This window comes from Rhinatrema bivittatum, chromosome 3 (genome assembly GCF_901001135.1).
Source record: "Rhinatrema bivittatum chromosome 3, aRhiBiv1.1, whole genome shotgun sequence".
Taxonomy (NCBI): Eukaryota; Metazoa; Chordata; class Amphibia; order Gymnophiona; family Rhinatrematidae; genus Rhinatrema; species Rhinatrema bivittatum.
The window spans coordinates 4,786,638-4,805,064 of NC_042617.1; the positions used below are offsets into that span (position 1 = coordinate 4,786,638).

Sequence of the window (18,427 nt, forward strand, 5' to 3'; positions counted from 1 at the left end):
AAACAGCAGACACATCACATAATACCCAATAATTAAAATGGCAGTCAATCAAGAAAAACTTAAAAAGCCACCTTTACTTACCCTCTCCAGCAACTCTCCTACTCCTTTCCCTTGCAGGCCAATAGCACTCACCAGAAGCAGCAAGGGCTGCTGAAACTCTGTCCTCACAGTCCTCTTCCTTAGGGCCCACAACCAGTCACAACCAGTCTCTGTCTTACACAGACCAGTATCTCCCTAACTAGTATCTCTTCCTCACACACAGACACACCAGTCACCTCCCTGACCAGTCTCTGTCTCACATATTTATTTTTTTATTTTTTTATTTATTTAAAGAGTCTTCTATACCGATGTTAGTCGAAACATCACCTCGGTTTACATGGAACAAAAGCAACGGAAATTACAAGTAATAGGGGAAGGGGAAGGGGTACAAAAAACCAATAGGAGAGCAGAGAAGCATAGGAACAAACAACAAGTGAACTATAATGTCATAAGAACAAGGTCATAGTCAAATTCAGGTCATGATCCATCACAATTCAATATTCATCAAGGGTGTTGGGGAAAGGCTTGAATAGCCAGGTTTTGAGCTGGGCTCTGAATTTGGTGATGCAAGGTTCAAGTCTGAGGTGGGTTGGGAGTGAGTTCCAGTGCATAGGTCCAGCAATGGAGAGCGCCCGATCCCTTGTAGCTGTGAGGTGGCTTTCTTTAGGGATGGCACATGGAGGGACCCTTTGTTAGTGGTCCTTGTCGGTCGATTCGAGCAGGCAAATTGGAGGGGATCTGCCAGCCAGTTGGAGTGATGGGAATATAAAGCTTTATGTATAATGGTCAGGGATTTAAAGAGGATGCGGGAGGGAATAGGGAGCCAGTGTAGGTCCTTCAGTATAGGGGAAATATGGTCGTATTTGTGAGCGTTGGAGAGGGTTCTGGCTACAGTGTTCTGTAGCATTTGGAGGGGCTTTAAGGAGGAGTAGGGTAGGCCAAGAAAGAGGGAGTTACAGTAATCCATCTTGGATGCCAGTGTAGCCTGGACGACAGTGCGGAAGTCACTGGCGTGAAGGAGAGGTTTCAGGTTTTTTAAGACTTTAAGTTTGAAGAAACCCTCTTTGAGTATGGCACTGATATGTTTTTTGAAGTTCAGTTGTTGGTCGATTAGGACCCCCAGGTTCCTTGCGCAGGGCTGTGCATGAGGAATCTTGATAGCAGAGTCAATTGTGAGTGCGGGATTGGTAGGGGGGTGATGGGATATGAGGAGGAGTTCAGTTTTGGCAGTGTTTAGAGCAAGGTGGAGGTTGGTAAGTAAGGAGTTGATGGCAGCGAGATGGTTTCTCCAGGATTCAAGGGCGTCAGATAGGGAGCCTTGAATGGGTATGATGATTTGCACATCATCAGCGTAGAGAAAGAATTTGAGGCCAAGTTCTGATAAGAGTTTGCACAAGGGGGTGAGGTAAATGTTAAAGAGGGTAGAAGAGACACACCAGTCACCTCGCTGACCAGTCTCTTTCTCACATACACAGACACACCAGTCACCTCGCTGACCAGTCTCTGTCTCCCATACACAGACACACCAGTCACCTCGCTGACCAGTCTCTGTCTCACATACACAGACACACCAGTCACCTCCCTGACCAGTCTCTGTCTCTCACACACACACCAGTCACCTCCCTGACCAGTCTCTGTCTCACATACACAGACACACCAGTCACCTCCCTGACCAGTCTCTGTCTCACATACACAGACACACCAGTCACCTCCCTGACCAGTCTCTGTCTCTCTCACACACCAGTCACCTCCCTGACTGGTTTCTGTCTCACATACACAAACACACCAGTCACCTCGCTGACCAGTCTGACTCACACACACCAGTCACCTCCCTGACCAGTCTCTGTCTCTCACACACAGACACCAGTCACCTTGCTGACCAATCTGTCTCTCACACACAGACACCAGTCACCTCACTGACCAGTCTTGTCTCTCTCTGTCGTGTTTGTGGCATTGTGGACCCTTGGTCACAATGGAGATGACTCCGCCCACAGGGAGGAGCCCCTTGGGGAACCACTGCGATAGGCTGACACAGTTAGCACAGTATGGATAGTGTCTTTGTTGTACTGCTGTAGATAGATGGTGAAAGCAGGAAGGTAAGGTACTAATCCACAAAGTGCCAGTACATTCAACAGGCTCAGAAGTATAGTCTCACCCAGATGTTCACGATAGGCAGGAGCCCACAGTGCGGGTAAATCCGCGGCTGGTGGGTGGAGTTGGAGCACCGGATCATAGAGGTACTCACAGAATGATGGCGTCTTCCTGGTGGTAGAATGGTGGGACCAGAGGTCCGTGGTGCAGGATATAAGGTAGATAGGCCTTCGAGGAGCGAGTACCCAATGGGCCAGTATCCTGAAATGTAGAATAGAGAAAAGACTCCTGAGGAGCAGTTGTCTTAGTTAGTGAGGAACCCCGAAGGGAAGTTGGAAGCGAGAGACCCCCGAGGAGCGGGTGTCTAGAGCTTCTTACAGGAGTGAGGCCCTTAGAGTGGAAGCGGCGTCTAAGTGTACAGCTTAGAGAGTCAGAGTAGCGAAGCGAAGTCTTTGCTAACTCAAGGTGGTAGCAGAGGCGGAGGCTAGATATACCCGGAGGTACTGACATCATGCGGTGGGGCCGTCCCTGATGTTCCCACCTTGACGTGTATTTGAGCATAGGAGATGTGAGCGCTCGCGGCCTAGGAGGCCACGGGAGTGAGCTTGGCGGATGGGGACGCCCATGCTGGTTTGAGAATGCCGAGGCAGCCATCTTGCCCAAAGAGAGAGAAAGGGGAGAAAAAGAGGTAAGGCAGAGCGGTCACAGCCATCTGCGGACAACGGACTCAACAGTACCCCCCTTCAAAGGGCCCCCTCCAAGACCTCTTCCAGGTGGTCTGGGCTTGCATGGGTGCGCCAGGTGGAATTGAAGTACCAACTCCTTGTCCGTAATATTGGCCAGTGGTTCCCAGGAGTTTTCCTCTGGGCCATAGTTCTCCCAAGAGATGAGGTACTCCCAAGTCTTGCCTCTTTTACGTACATCAAAGATGTCATCTACGGCATATTCAATGTCTTCTTCTGTATCCAGGCTGGTAGGATCTGGTTCTTTCCTGGAGAACTCAGACAGTATCACTGGCTTTAGTAGAGATACATGAAATGCATTGTGTATCTTCATTGATGGAGGCAGTTTTAGACTGAATGTTAGATTTCCTAATCGCTGAAGGATGGCGAAAGGTCCCACAAAGCGAGGAGCAAATCTTGCAGAAGGAAGCTTAAGTCAGAGGTACTTGGTGCTTAACCAAATCCTGTCTCCCGGCTGAAACTGGGGTGCCTTTTGATGATGGGCATCTTAGGTTCTCTTTGCCTTTTGTCCTGCTTTAAGGAGGAGCTCCTTCATCTGTTTCCAAAATTGGGATAATTCTGCTGCGGTAGTCTGGGCAGCAGGAGATGCTACTGTCAATGGAATTGGCAGCGGAGGTACTTGTCTCCCGTAGACAAGTTGGAAAGGGGAAGACCCTGTTGAAGAAGCAGGATGTGAATTGATGGCAAATTCTGCCCAAGGCAGTAATTCAGCCCAGTCGTTCTGTCTAGAGTTGACATACGATCACAGAAATTGTTTCAGCGTCCTATTCATCCTCTCAGTCTGACCATTAGACTGAGGATAGTAGGGAGAGATTAAGTCCAAGATGATGTCAAATTTTTGACATAATGATCTCCAAATCTTTGCAGTAAATTGCACTTTTCTGTCGGATAGAATATGTTTAGGCATGCCATGAAGACAGAAGATGTGTTTAATGAAGAGTTTTGCTAACTCACAGGCCGATACAGTAAAGTGCGGCCGCAGTTACCTCGTTTCTAACCCGCTGTGTACTCACAATTTGGCCGCGTAAGTCTAACCCGCGATTCACTATCTGTTTTTACCGATCCTTACCGCTTCTTTTACTCGACGCGTATCCCTTTCCGCCCGCGGCATGTATATGTATGTAAACGATCCGATTAGCTATTGCCTCCCATACAGTAACGTGCGCCCCGACTATCTCCTTTTTAACCTGCTATCTTGCCATGTCTTTTACCTGCTAAGTTACCGCCTACCCTGACCCTGGCATTAGTGTGGTTTCACTATACAGTAAAATGGATTGCGCTTCATGGACGCTTCTTGGACGCGCTTTGGACGCGGCTTGCATTTGCATGCCATTTAAATACTGTATCGAGCGGTATGTGATCCGGACTGTGCGTGCGGCAAACGAGGATGCGCCTGGCACTGCCGCACTTTTTCTTACACGCCCTTACTGTATCAGCCTGTCAGTAGCAGAGGGTAATCCTGGTAATGCTACAAAGTGTGCCATTTTAGAGAAACGGTCGACCATAACCCATATGGTGTTTTTGCTGTTGGATGATGGCAAGTCCACTACAAAATCGGTAGCGATATGGGTCCATGGTTCATCTGGTGATGGTAGAGGCTGTAATAGGCCCCAAGGACGCCTGGGTGGTGGCTTTTGCTTGGCACAGACAGCACAGGAACCCACAGACGCTTGTACATCCTTCTTCATGGTTGACCACCAATAGCATCTTTGCAAAATTGCTAAGGTATGACTCTGTCCTGGATAGCCTGCCAGACGGGAATTGTGTGCCCATTTCAACAGTCTTTTTCTTAAACTTCTGGCCTTCACCGTCTTCCCGGCAGGTACCGAGTAGGTGACTGCGAGAACCACTCTTTCAGGATCGATGATATGACGGGGTTCATTCGGCACATCCTGAGGTGAGAAGGAGCGTGACAGGGCATCAGCCCGGGTGTTCTTCTCTCCTGGACGGTATTTCAGAAGGAAGTCGAATCTGTTAAAAAACAGAGACCATCTTGCTTGAGGGTGGTTGAGTCATTGAGCATGTCGAAGGTACTTTAGATTCTTGTGATCGGTGTATACTACTATTTGGTGTTGGGCGCCTTCTAGCCAGGGACGCCACTCTTCAAAAGCCAGCTTGATCGCGAGAAGTTCCTTGTCTCCTATCCCATAGTTTCTCTCAGCAGGCGAGAATCACCTAGAAAAGAAGGAACAAGGATGGAGCACATTGGATTCGCTGTACTGACTTAGAACCACCCCCACACCAACGTTGGATGCGTCGACCTCCATGATGAAAGGACGGTGTGGGTCAGGGTGGCGGAGACACAGCTTCTTTTGAAAAGCCTCTTTGAGCATCAGGAAGGCTGAGATGGCTTCTGGAAACCAATTGGCAGGGTTGGCTCCCTTCTTCATTATAGCAGTTAGAGGGATTGTCAATGATGAGTAGTTTTTAATAAAGGATCGGTAGTAATTGGTGAATCCCAAGAAGTGACGCAATGCTTTCAGGCCTGTGGGTTGAGGCCAGTCCCGGATACTCTCAAGTTTATTGGGGTCCATTTGGAAACCATTCTTAGAAACAATGTATCACAGGAAGGTTACAGCTTCTTTGTGAAATTTGCATTTCTCAAGCTTTGCATAAAGGTGGTACTCACGCAGGCGTCTTAGGACTTTCTTAACATCCTCCTGATGACTTTGCAGATCCTGAGAAAAGATCAGTATATTATCAAGATATACTACTACGCATTGATACAGTAAGTCCCGTAAGATGTCATTCATCATATTTTGAAAGACTGCAGGTGCGTTACTTAAACCGAAGGGCATGACGAGGTATTCAAAGTGTCCATCTCGGGTGTTAAAAGTAGTCTTCCATTCATCTCCTTCTTTAATACGCACCAAGTTGTAAGCTCCTTTTAGGTCCAATTTGGAGAATATTTTGGCCTTTTGGAGTCTATCAAATAGTTCAGATATTAAGGGCAGGGGGTACCTGTCCTTGATAGTAATCTCATTCAGACCCCTCTAGTCGATGCAGGAGCGTAAAGTGCCATCCTTCTTCCCTACAAAAAAGAACCCTGCACCAGCAGGGGATCTGGAAGGTCTGATAAAAACCCTTTTGTAATTTTTCTTGTATGTAGGTAGACATAGCTTTGGTCTCAGCTACTGAAAGAGGGTAAACTCTTCCTTTGGGAGGTTCTGAATTTGGCTTCAGATTTATGGCACAATCGAACTCTCTCTGTGGCAGAAGAACATCAGCTGCTTGTTTAGAGAAAACATCCTGGAAGGAGGCGTATTGTGGAGGTAAGCCAGGTAATGATGGGGTAGTGGGCATGCAGATGAGCGGTGAAACTTCAGCAAGACACCGACCATTATAGTCTGGTCCTCACCGGGACAGTTCCAAGGTAGCCCAATTAAATTGTGGCATATGGTCTCGAAGCCATGGCAGGCCCAATACCACCGGATGCATGGCTTTTTCCAACACTAGAAAAGAAATTGATTCTGAGTGTAGAGCTCCAGTGCGCAGGCCAATGGCCTGGGTGGTCAATGAAACTTCTCCAGGAAGTGGTTCTCCATGAATGGATGACAATAGCAGAGGCTTAGCTATTGGTGTGATAGGAATCCGTAGATGTTCAACCAAGCACTTCAGAATAAAATTACCTCCTGCACCAGAGTCAATGAGAGCGAGAGTCTGAAATTCGAGACCTTCGCAAAGCAGAGATACTGGTAATGATAATGGAGGAGTAGGAGAGGTGAGGCCCAGGAGAAGTCCTCCTGCAGATTCCAGGCCCGTCAGTTTCCTGGACAAATGGGACAGGTTTGGACTGCATGACCCGATTGACCACAGTACATGCACAACCCCATACTCTTGCGATAACGTCCTCCCTTAGAGGTCAAGTGGCTTCGGCCTAGTTGCACAGGCTCTTCCTCCTCTAGGGGTGCAGACGGTAAGCTGGAAGCAATAGGCACAGGTTTAGGATGGTTATCCCCCACTGTAGACTTTCGTGGACTCTTAGCCTCTTGAGTACGATCGCGGATTCGGCAGTCAATTCTCCCTGCTAGTTCCATTAGGGACTCAAGGGATTCAGGCAAATCGCGAGCCACTAATTCGTCCTTTATGCGAGAGTTGAGACCCTCCATGAATATGGCACGTAAGCATCCAATGTCCCAATGTAGTTTGGATGTTAGAGTCTTAAATTCAATAGCAAAGTCTGTAAGTGGCTTGTTACCTTGCTGAAGGTTGAGCAAGGCAGATCCAGCGATGGTCTGGCGAGCTGGGTCATCAAACACAGACTTAAAGAGTTGTAGAAATCCTGGTAGGATCCTGGTAGAAATCTTGGTAGGATCTTCACGTTCCCATAACAGTTAAGCCCAGGCCAGGGCTCTTCCTTAAAGGAACGACAGGATGTAGGTGATCTTTGAAGTTTCAATGGGAAAGAGGGTAGGCTGTAATGAAAAATGCATGCTGCATTGATTAATGAATCCTCTGCACATCTTGGTTTCACCCATAAAGCGGGTAGGTGTGGATAAAGGTACGGTGGTCTTAAGGGTTACCACTGGCGACAGCAATTCCTTCACAGGAGGAGCTGAGGAGTTCAGTTGAGTGTGTAACTGATTGAAGGCAGTAGCTAGGATCTCCAAAGACTTTTGTTGTTCTGTGATCCGCTGTGCTAGGCCAGGGATGGCCTGCAGGGCTGTGAGCTGAGCCGAGTCCATGGAGTTAGCAATCTGTTGTGTTTGTGGCATTGTGGACCCTTGGTCACAATGGAGATGACTCCGCCACAGGGAGGAGCCCCGTGGGGAACCACTGCAATAGGCTGACCCAGTTAGCAGACACAGTATGGATAGAGTCTTTATTGTACTGCTGTAGATAGATGGTGAAAGCAGGAAGGTAAGGCACTGATCCACGAAATGCCAGTACGTTCAACAGGCTCAGAGGTATAGTCTCACCCAAATGTTCACGATAGGCAGGAGCCCGTAGTGCTGGTAACGCTGCAGCTGGTGGGTGGAGTTGGAGTACTGGATCGTAGAGGTACTCACTGAATGATGGCATCTTCCTGGTGGTAGAATGGTGGGACTGGAGGTCCGTGGTGCAGGATATAAGGTAGATAGGCCCTCGAGGAGCGAGTACCCAATGGGCCAGTATTCTGAAATGTAGAATAGAGAAAAGACTCCTGAGGAGCGGTTGTCTTAGTGAGTAACCCCGAAGGGAAGTTGGAAGCGAGAGATCCCCGAGGAGCGGGTGTCTAGAGCTTCTTACAGAAGCGAGGCCCTTAGAGTGGAAGCGGCGTCTAAGCGTACAGCTTAGAGAGTCAGAGTAGTGAAGCGAAGTCTTTGCTAACTCAAGGTGGTAGCGGAGGCAGAGGCTAGATATACCCGGAGGTACCTACGTCATGTGGTGGGGCCGCTCCCGAGTTCCTTCCATGACATGTATTTGAGCATAGGAGATGTGCGCGCAACAGACGTAACACTCTCACACACCAGTCACTTCCCTGACATCTCTGTCTCTCACACACAGACAGCAGTCACCTTCCTGACCAGTCTGTCTCTCTCACACACACACACACTATTCACCTCCCTGACCAGTCTGTCACACACACACACACCAGTCACCTCCCTGACCAGTCTCTGTCTCTCACATACACACACCAATCATCTTCCTGACCAGTCTGTCTCTCTCTCACAGCAACACATCACCTCTAACCATGGTCTCTCTCAATCACACACATGCTCTCTCGCTTACATACATGCTCTTAATCACACACAAATGCTCTTGCTCCCATTCTATAACACACTCAGAAAGCTGCCACTCACACCCAGGCACCCATTCTACCACACACACAAACACAAAGCTGCCACTCACACCCAGGCACCCATTCTACCACACACACACAAAGCTGCCACTCATGCATCCAGGCACTCATTCTATCACACACACACAAAGCTTCCACGCAAACATTCAGGCACTCATTCTACCACACACACACACAAAGCTGCCACTCAGGCACCCATTCTTCCACATACCCACAAGTTCTCACTCATGCACCCATTCTACCACATACACACAAGGTCTCACTCATGCACCCATTCTACCACATACACACAAGGTCTCACTCATGCACCCATTCTACCACATACACACAAAGCTGCCATTCACGCACTCATTCTACCACACGCACACTCTCACTCATGCACCCAGGCACCCATTCTACCACAGGCACACACAAAGCTGCCACTCACGCACCCATTCTACCACACGCACACGCAAGCTCTCACTCATCCACCCAGGCACCCATTCTACCACAGGCACACACAAAGCTGCCACTCACACACCCATTCTACCACACACACGCAAGCTCTCACTCACGCACCCAATGCTCCCCAGATATTCCAGTGACTGGGACAGAACCAGATTGCTATTTGCCAGGTTCATTACCCAGCCCAGAGACCTCAACAGACCTCATGACTCACTGAACTGAGCAATGACACTCAAACTCTGACTTTGCCCGAATGAACCAATCGTCTAAGTATGGGTGAATCAGATTCCCTTCCTTCCTGAGCAGTGCGGCCATCACTATTGTTACCTTTGTGAACATTTGCAGTGCCATCACCAAGCCAATGAGCAGAGCTCGAAACTGATAATATTCCCCCAGTACCATAAACTGCAGAAACGTCTGATGATCTGGACATATGGAGATGTGCAAGTAGGTTTCCATCAAATCAAACGATGCCAGATACTCCCCTTTGTGAACAGCCACTATTTATTTATTTAAGGTTTTTCTTTACCGACATTTGTCAGGGACATCATGCCGGTTTACATGTTACAAGGGAGACAATGTAGAAAATCAGTTACAAAAAACAAGGATGTAACAAAACTGGGAATTGCAAACGAGAGAAACATATTGATTGGAGGAACAGGCATGAGAATGGAAATATTAGAACTGAATCTGTAATATATACAAGAGGAAGGTAACAGGGCAACAAATTATATACAAGTCATGATTCCAAATATTAGGGAGCAGGTAGCCAAGAATGATCACAGTAAAATAAATATAGAGAAGACATGTTTCTTGGATTTGGGAATGCAAGCTGAGGTGGGAAAGGATTACTATGTACAGAGGTTAAGGGTAGGCTTGCTTAAATAGCCATGAGTTTGGGTGGCATGGCGTTCCAAGCATAAGGGCCAGCAATAGTTATGGCACGCTCTTTTGTGGAGTTGACGTGTATATGTTTCAGAGAGGGAGTGTGGAGAATACCTTTGTATGATGAAATGGGGAAGTACCTGGAGGTAGAACTAAAAGGCTGGGAGAACGAGACAGATGTGGAACAACAGTGGACCAATCTAAAAGGAGCAGTTACCATGGCAATGAATCTGTATGTTAGAAAAGTAAAGAAAAGCAAAAGAAAAATGAAACCTATCTGGTTCTCAAAGGAGGTGGCTGACAAAATAAAGGCTAAAAGAACAGCGTTCAAGAAATATAAAAGATCCCAAAGGGAGGAGCACAAGGAAGATTATCTGGTGGAACTGAGGGAGACGAGGAAAGTAATCAAGAGAGCAAAAAGTCAAGCGGAAGAGAGGATTGCAGAGAGGTAAAGCGAGGTGACAAAACATTTTTCAGATACATCAGAGAAAGGAGAAAAGTTCAAAGTGGTATAGTGAGACTGAAAGGTGGAAAGGATCAATGTGTGGAGAGAGACAAAGAAATGGCAGAAATATTAAACAAATACTTCAGTTCTGTGTTCACTAAAGAGGACCCTGGAGAAGGACCGACGCTAGTTAACAAGATACTGGAGGGGAGTGGAGTAGATGTAATTCCGTTTACAGTAGAGAATGTATGGGAAGAGCTGGAGAAACTGAAAGTGGACAAAGCCATGGGGCCTGATGAGGTTCATCCCAAGATACTGAGGGAGCTCAGAGATGAGCTGGCGGGTCCGCTGTGTGACCTGTTCAATAGATCCCTAGAAACGGGAGTGGTGCCGAGTGATTGGAGGAGAGCGGTGGTGGTCCCGCTTCACAAGAGTGGGAACAGAGAAGAGGCTGGTAACTACAGACCGGTTAGCCTCACCTCGGTGGTGGGAAAAGTAATGGAGTCGCTGTTGAAAGAGAGAATAGTGAACTATCTACAGTTGGGAGAATTGATGGACCAGAGGCAGCATGGATTCACCATTGGAAGATCCTGTCAGACAAATCTGATTGACTTTTTTGACTGGGTAACCAAGGAATTGGATCAAGGAAGAGCACTCGATATCATCTACTTGGATTTCAGCAAAGCTTTTGATACGGTCCTGCATAGGAGACTGGTGAATAAAATGAGAAGCTTAGGAGTGAGTGCCGAGGTGGTGACCTGGATTGCAAACTGATTGATGGACAGAAGACAATGTGTGATGGTAAATGGAACTCTCTCTGAAGAGAGAGCGGTTTTAAGCGGTGTACCGCAGGGATCGGTGTTGGGACCGGTCCTGTTCAATATCTTTGTGAGCAACATTGCGGACGGGATAGAAGGTAAGGTTTGTCTTTTTGCGGATGACACTAAGATCTGCAACAGAGTGGATATGACGGAAGGAGTGGAGAGAATGAGATGGGATTTAAGGAAGCTGGAAGAGTAGTCGAAGATATGGCAGCTGAGATTCAATGCCAAGAAGTGCAGAGTCATGCATATGGGGAGTGGAAATCCGAATGAACTGTATTCGATGGGGGGAGAAAGGCTGATGTGCACGGAGCAGGAGAGAGACCTTGGGGTGATAGTGTCTAATGATCTGAAGTCGGCGAAACAATGTGACAAGGCGATAGCTAAAGCCAGAAGAATTCTGGGCTGCATAGAGAGAAGAATATCAAGTAAGAAAAGGGAAGTGATTATCCCCTTGTACAGGTCCTTGGTGAGGCCTCACCTGGAGTACTGTGTTCAGTTCTGGAGACCGTATCTCAAAAGAGACAGAGACAAGATGGAGGCGGTCCAGAGAAGGGCCACCAAAAAGGTGGAAGGTCTTCATCAAATGACTTATGAGGAGAGATTAAAGAATCTAAATATGTACACCCTGGAGGAAAGGAGGAGCAGAGGTGATATGATACAGACTTTCAGATACTTGAAAGGTTTTAATGATCCAAAGACAACGACAAGCCTTTTCCGTCAGAAAAAAATCAACAGAACCAGAGGTCACAATTTGAAGCTCCAGGGAGGAAGACTCAGAACCAATGTCAGGAAGTATTTCTTCACGGAGAGGGTGGTGGATGCCTGGAATGCCTTTCCAGAGGAAGTGGTGAAGACCAGAACTCTGAAGGACTTCAAAGGGGCATGGGATAAACACTGTGGATCCATAAAGTCTAGAGGACGTGAATGAAGAGTGGGTGGTTTGTGGGAATGACAGCTACTACCTGGAAATAATACCCTTATTCAATAAACATACACATGGTTAATGCGACTCCAACATTGCTCTAAGCTTCAATGGCAAGAAGAAATGTGGAAAAAAGGATTTGCATTCACAAAAAAGCGGGGAGTAGCTTGCTTGTTACGGCAGTTACTAGAGATGTGGGTTGTTTTTTATCGGGCTTGATCGCGGTTTTATCAGCTGCGCTCGAGCCGATAAACAAAAAACCCACCTGACCCTTTAAAACTAACCCCTTAGCTTCCCCCACCCTCCCGACCTCCCCAAAAAAACATTTTACAGGTATCTGGTGGTCCAGTGGGGGTCCCGGGAGCGATCTCCCGCTCCGGGCCGTCCTCCCGCTCCCGGGTCGTCGGCTGCCACTAATCAAAATGGCGCCGATGGCCCTTTGCCCTTACCATGTGACAGGGTATCTGTGCCATTGGCCGGACCCTGTTACATGGTAGGAGCACTGGATGGCCGGCACCATCTTGTGCTCCTACCATGTGACAGGGGCTGACCAATGGCACCGGTAGCCCCTGCGACATAGTAAGGGCAAAGGCTATCGGCGCCATTTTGAATACTGGCAGCCGACGGTCTGAGTGCAGGAGGTCGCTCCTGGACCCCCGCTGGACTTTTGGCAAGTCTTGTGGGGGTCAGAAGGGTCCCCCAAGACTTGCCAAAAGCCCCTGGTGGTCCAGCGGGGGTCCGGGACCCCGACTGTCCGTCCGAGCCCCCCGAGGCCAACTTCTTATCCGCCTTCCGCCTGAAGATTTTGTGCTTCAGCACCTTGCGCAGCAGAAGCGTGAAAGCCGATGAAAAAGAAGACTCCGAATCAGAAGATGCCTCCTCTAAACTATCTTCCACCGGAGACGCAGCCCCCCCCCTGGGGCGCCCCCCCCGGAGGGCCGCTGCTGCGGGGAAAGCACGGGAGGCATGCCGCCATTACCAGCAGCCAGCTGCGTGGCCTCCCGAACAGCTCCCAAAATGGCCGCCGTTCCTGCACTGAGCGGAAATGGCTCTGCACTCCCTTCAGCGTTCTGCCCGATGTGTGGCGATCGCGCCGGCCGAGACCAGCCCTCTCGACTGGCCTCGGATGGCCCCTCGCCGCCCGAAACACAATTAGAGCAAACCCCATCGCGCGGCAGGAAGACCCCCTCGGCATCCGCCTCACTGCCGAAGCGCCAAACAACAATTAAAATTAAAATTAAATTAAATTAAATACCAAGGAGACGAAGAACGGAGAGTCGGCGCGGCAACCAAAAAACACAAACAGTAGTACTTTTTTTTTTTTTTACTTGCCGCTGCTGTCCCTGGTCCTGACACTCCTCCAGCGGGGAGGAGTGAACCGGGCTCCCCGGTGTCACCCCCGACGCTGCTACCGGAAAAGGCCGGGTCCTCGACCCTTAGCAGCGGCCTCAACCAGGGGGGATGGTCCCCTCAGAACCTTTCAAAACCCCCCTGGGAGGCTCCCAGGACGAGGGACGCTCTTCTTGCCTTGTCTTTTTTTTTCTTTTATATATTTTCTTTTAAACTATATTCCTCACCAAAGAATCCCTGACTAACTAAGCAACAATTACAACGCTACCCAGGGACCCCAGAGGCTGTGGTTCCACCTGCCCCATCTGCTGGAGACAGAGTAAGACTGAGGGGCTGTGGGTGGCGCCCTGCTATATGTGGCTGAGCCCGACAGGCCTTGCTCTGGACTGATCCAGGTGCTCTGGACTGATCCAGGTACGTACAGAAAAACGCAGGAAGTTTTGGGAATTGTAAGACTGACGTCCCACTTAGCTGGCGGAAAACTTACAGACTCATACAATGTCCACATGGGAAAAATGGGCGCTCATAATTGAGCGTCTGCTCTCCTAGCGCATACCCATCCACCTCTCCCGGGCTGCTGCATTAAAAAGGATGCGCTAGGGGAAACTGTGCGTCCCTAGTGCCTCCTCGGCATTGGGCGCCAGGAGAAGTGGCTGAGCGTGGGTTAGGAAAACGAATGCTCAAGTTTACGAGCATCTCTTTCCCTAACCCATACACAACCATGAGTTAAGAAAATGGATACTCGTAAATTGAGCATTCATTTTCCTAACCTGACTGCCATCAAGACATTTTAATTTTTTTTTTTCATGTTACTGCTTTCTGTGGTTTCTTCGACTTATTATCACCATGATATTAAGTCAGAGGAACCATAGAAAAACAGTATTTTCTGCTTTTTGTTTAACTTTTGGGGCGCCTCAAAACTTAATGCCAGTTCTGGGGTTGGCATTAACTTTTGAGGGATAAAATGTGTGTGTCAGGTGCATGGTTATTTTTTACATTGGGGGGTAATAGCTAATAACCTCATCAACATGGCATGTACATGTGATGAGCAGTTAGCTACACCATAGTTTGTTATTTATTTATTTTATTTCAAAATTCTTCTATACCGTCGTTAAGTTAGGTAACCATCACAACGGTTTACATGGAGGCACGATAAAGTAAAATATGAATGGTATAGATTTACAAGTTAACCATGTGCCATCAAAGTACGGTAACATTTTCGTAATAATAAACTATGTGTATAAATTAAACCTATATGTATTTTAAGAAATATTGATTTGAATTTTAATGATATATTTTACAGTTAAAAACCCTTATTTGCTTGGTGCGACCTTTTCACTCAGCTGTATTTCTCCTTCTCTTTGTCTATACAAAAAGCTTGTTTATAAAGCCATGTTTTCAAGTTGGTTCTGAATAATTTAAAATCTCTCTGTCGTCTCAACTCGAGTGGCATGGTGTTCCATAGCACAGGACCAGCCAGTGACAGTGCTCTTTCTCTCACCTGAGTAAGGCGTGCTGATTTAACAGAGGGTATGGTTAGTAGAGCTTTATTGGCGGATCTCAGGTTTCTGTTTGGGACGTGTACACGTAATGCTGTATTGAGCCAGTCAGCTTTCTCATCGTGAATTAGTTTGTGGATTATACATAATGCTTTGTATTGAATTCTTTGTTCAATTGGAAGCCAGTGTAGTTCGGCCAGTGTTCCTGTAATGTGGTCACTTCTTTTTTTGCCAGTCAAAATTCTAGCAGCGGAATTTTGCAATATTTGCAGTGGTCTAATTGTTGATTGTGGTAGCCCTAGTAGCAAAGAATTGCAATAGTCTGTACTTGCGAATATCATTGCTTGTAGAACTGTGCGAAAATTGTTTATCGTTAGCAGGGGTTTTAGTCTTCTCAGTGTCATCAGTTTACTGTATCCTTCTTTTAATTTCTGGGAGATGTGCTGTTTCATGTTTAATTCAGGGTCAATTATTACTCCCAGATTCCGTACTTTTGTTGCTAATTCCACAGCTTGATTATTTTTGGTTATGATTGTGGGTTGTATAGGATGTATCGTTTTGCGTTCAAGGTGTAGGAATGCATCAGGATTTATGGATGGTTTATGGAGTGTGTCCAAAACGCAAGCCCAACCACGGCTAACCTGAGTGCACGGTATTGCATCGGCCTGTTAGGCTGGAGAAAAGAAACATTACACCAGCGCAGGAACCCTACCACACATGCTCCGAAAAGATTTCTAGAAGAATCGGATCTAGGAAGTACAAGATTGATCCATCTTTGCGCCATCAGTCAGAATGTGGTACTGTTTTGCTGCTCATCCACGGAGACCTCCTGTCACATTCACGCAACTTTTGATGTTTCTGCTGCCTTGCGCGGTGATGCATCGGGACACCACATACTGTGGTGGCTGGGGTCTCTGACGCCATGCATGGTGACGCGACAGGAGGCCATGTACCGTGGTGGATGGGGTTTCTGACGTGCACGGTGACGTATCGGGACGCCATGTACTATGGTGGCTGGGGTTTCTGCCGCCGTGCACCATGACGCATCTAGACGCCATGTACTATGGTGGCTGGGGTTTCTGACGTGTGCTGTGATGCGTCAGGACACCATGTACTGTGGCGGCTGCCTCCGTGAGCCATGATGCATCTGGATGCCGCGTACTGTGGTGGCTGGGGTTTCTGCTGCCGTGCATGGTGACACTGCGGAACGCCAAGTACTATGGTGGCTGGGGTTTCTGATGTGTGCGGTGATGTGACAGGAGGCCACGAACCATGGTGGATGGGGTTTCTGACATGTGCGGTGACGTGACAGGAGGCCACGTACCGTGGTGGATGGGGTTTCTGACATGCACGGTGACGTATCGGGACGCCATGTACTATGGTGGCTGGGGTTTCTGCCGCCGTGCACCATGACGCATCTAGACGCCATGTACTATGGTGGCTGGGGTTTCTGACATGTGCTGTGACACATCAGGGCACCATGTACAGTGGCGGCTGCCTCCGTCAGCCATGATGCGTCTGGATGCCGCGTACTGTGGTGGCTGGGGTTTCTGCTGCCGTGCATGGTGACACTGCGGAACGCCAAGTACTATGGTGGCTGGGGATTCTGACGTGTGCGGTGATGTGACAGGAGGCCACGTACCATGGTGAATGGGGTTTCTGACATGTGCGGTGACGTGACAGGAGGCCACGTACCGTGGTGGATGGGGTTTCTGACATGCACGGTGACGTATCAGGACGCCATGTACTATGGTGGCTGGGTTTCTGTTGCTGTGCATGATGACACTGTGGAACGCCAAGCCCTATGGTGGCTGGGGTTTCTGCTGCCGTGCATGGTGACACTGTGGAACGCCACGTACTATGGTGGCTGGGGTTTCTGACGTGTGCGATGACGCGAGAGGGGGCCACGTACTGTGGTGGCTGGGTTTCTGCTGCTGTGAGCCATGATGGGTCTGGATACCGCATACTGTAGTGGCTGGGACTGCTGCCGTGCATGGTGACGCTGCAGGACGCCACGTACTGTGGAACCTGGGGTTTCCCATGTTGTGCGTGGTGACGCTACAGGTGGCAGGGGTTTCTGCCGCCGTGCGCGGTGACGCATCGGGACGCCACGTACTGTGGCGGCTGGGATTTCTGCCGCCCTGCGCGGTGACGCTACGGGACGCCACGTACTGTGGCGGCTGGGGTTTCGGCCGCCGTGCGCGGTGACGCTACGGGACGCCACGTACTGTGGCGGCTGGAGTTTCTGACGCCATGCGCGGTGACGCATCGGGACGCCACGTACTGTGGTGGCTGGAGTTTCTGACGCCGTGCGCGGTGACGTGACGCGGCGGGCCCGCCTCTCTCTCGGTGGCTGGAGGGGGCTGTCAGGGACAGATGCCCGGGCGCAGTGGAGGTAGCAGTGGGCCGGGTCGGGTGTGGGGGATGGAGCCCCGGCTGTACGAGCTCTTCGGGTCCGGTACCGGCGGGGGCCTGAAGAACAAAAATGGCGCCAAAGGAAAGAAAATGTCGCGAGGCCGGAGCCGGGGCGGGAGGAACAGCAACAACCCGCCGTATCTTCCGCCTGAGGTGAGAGAGACTGGGGCACCAGGAGGTGAAGTAAAGGAGGAGGGGGGAGAGAATCCCGGGCACCGGGAGGTGAAGTAAAGGAGGAGGGGGGAGAGAATCCCGGGCACCGGGAGGTGAAGTAAAGGAGGAGGGGGGAGAGAATCCCGGGCACCGGGAGGTGAAGTAAAGGAGGAGGGGGGAGAGAATCCCAGGCACCGGGAGGTGAAGTAAAGGAGGAGGGGGGAGAGAATCCCAGGCACCGGGAGGTGAAGTAAAGGAGGAGGGGGGTAGAGAATCCCAGGCACCGGGAGGTGAAGTAAAGGAGGAGGGGGGTAGAGAATCCCAGGCACCGGGAGGTGAAGTAAAGGAGGAGGGGGGAGAGAATCCCGGGCACCGGGAGGTGAAGTAAAGGAGGAGGGGGGAGAGAATCCCGGGCACCGGGAGGTGAAGTAAAGGAGGAGGGGGGAGAGAATCCCGGGCACCGGGAGGTGAAGTAAAGGAGGAGGGGGGAGAGAATCCCGGGCACCGGGAGGTGAAGTAAAGGAGGAGGGGGGGAGAGAATCCCGGGCACCGGGAGGTGAAGGAGGAGGGGGGGAGAGAATCCCGGGCACCGGGAGGTGAAGTAAAGGAGGAGGGGGGAGAGAATCCCAGGCACCGGGAGGTGAAGGAGGAGGGGGGGAGAGAATCCCGGGCACCGGGAGGTGAAGGAGGAGGGGGAGAGAATCCCGGGCACCGGGAGGTGAAGGAGGAGGGGGGAGAGAATCCCGGGCACCGGGAGGTAAAGGAGGAGGGGGGAGAGAATCCCGGGCACCGGGAGGTGAAGTAAAGGAGGAGGGGGGTAGAGAATCCCAGGCAC

General features: G+C 49.7%; 1 protein-coding gene across 1 annotated transcript in view; it reads left to right on the top strand.

Annotated features, from left to right (window-relative positions):
* Positions 1–17,341: 17,341 nt before the first annotated feature.
* Positions 17,342–18,427, top strand: part of GTPBP2 (GTP binding protein 2) — a gene marked incomplete in the record, with an annotated part of 123,512 nt that continues 122,426 nt past the window's right edge. The window contains 1 exon segment of the mRNA XM_029592830.1: positions 17,342–17,592. Within this exon segment, the coding sequence (XP_029448690.1) occupies positions 17,401–17,592 (192 nt within the window).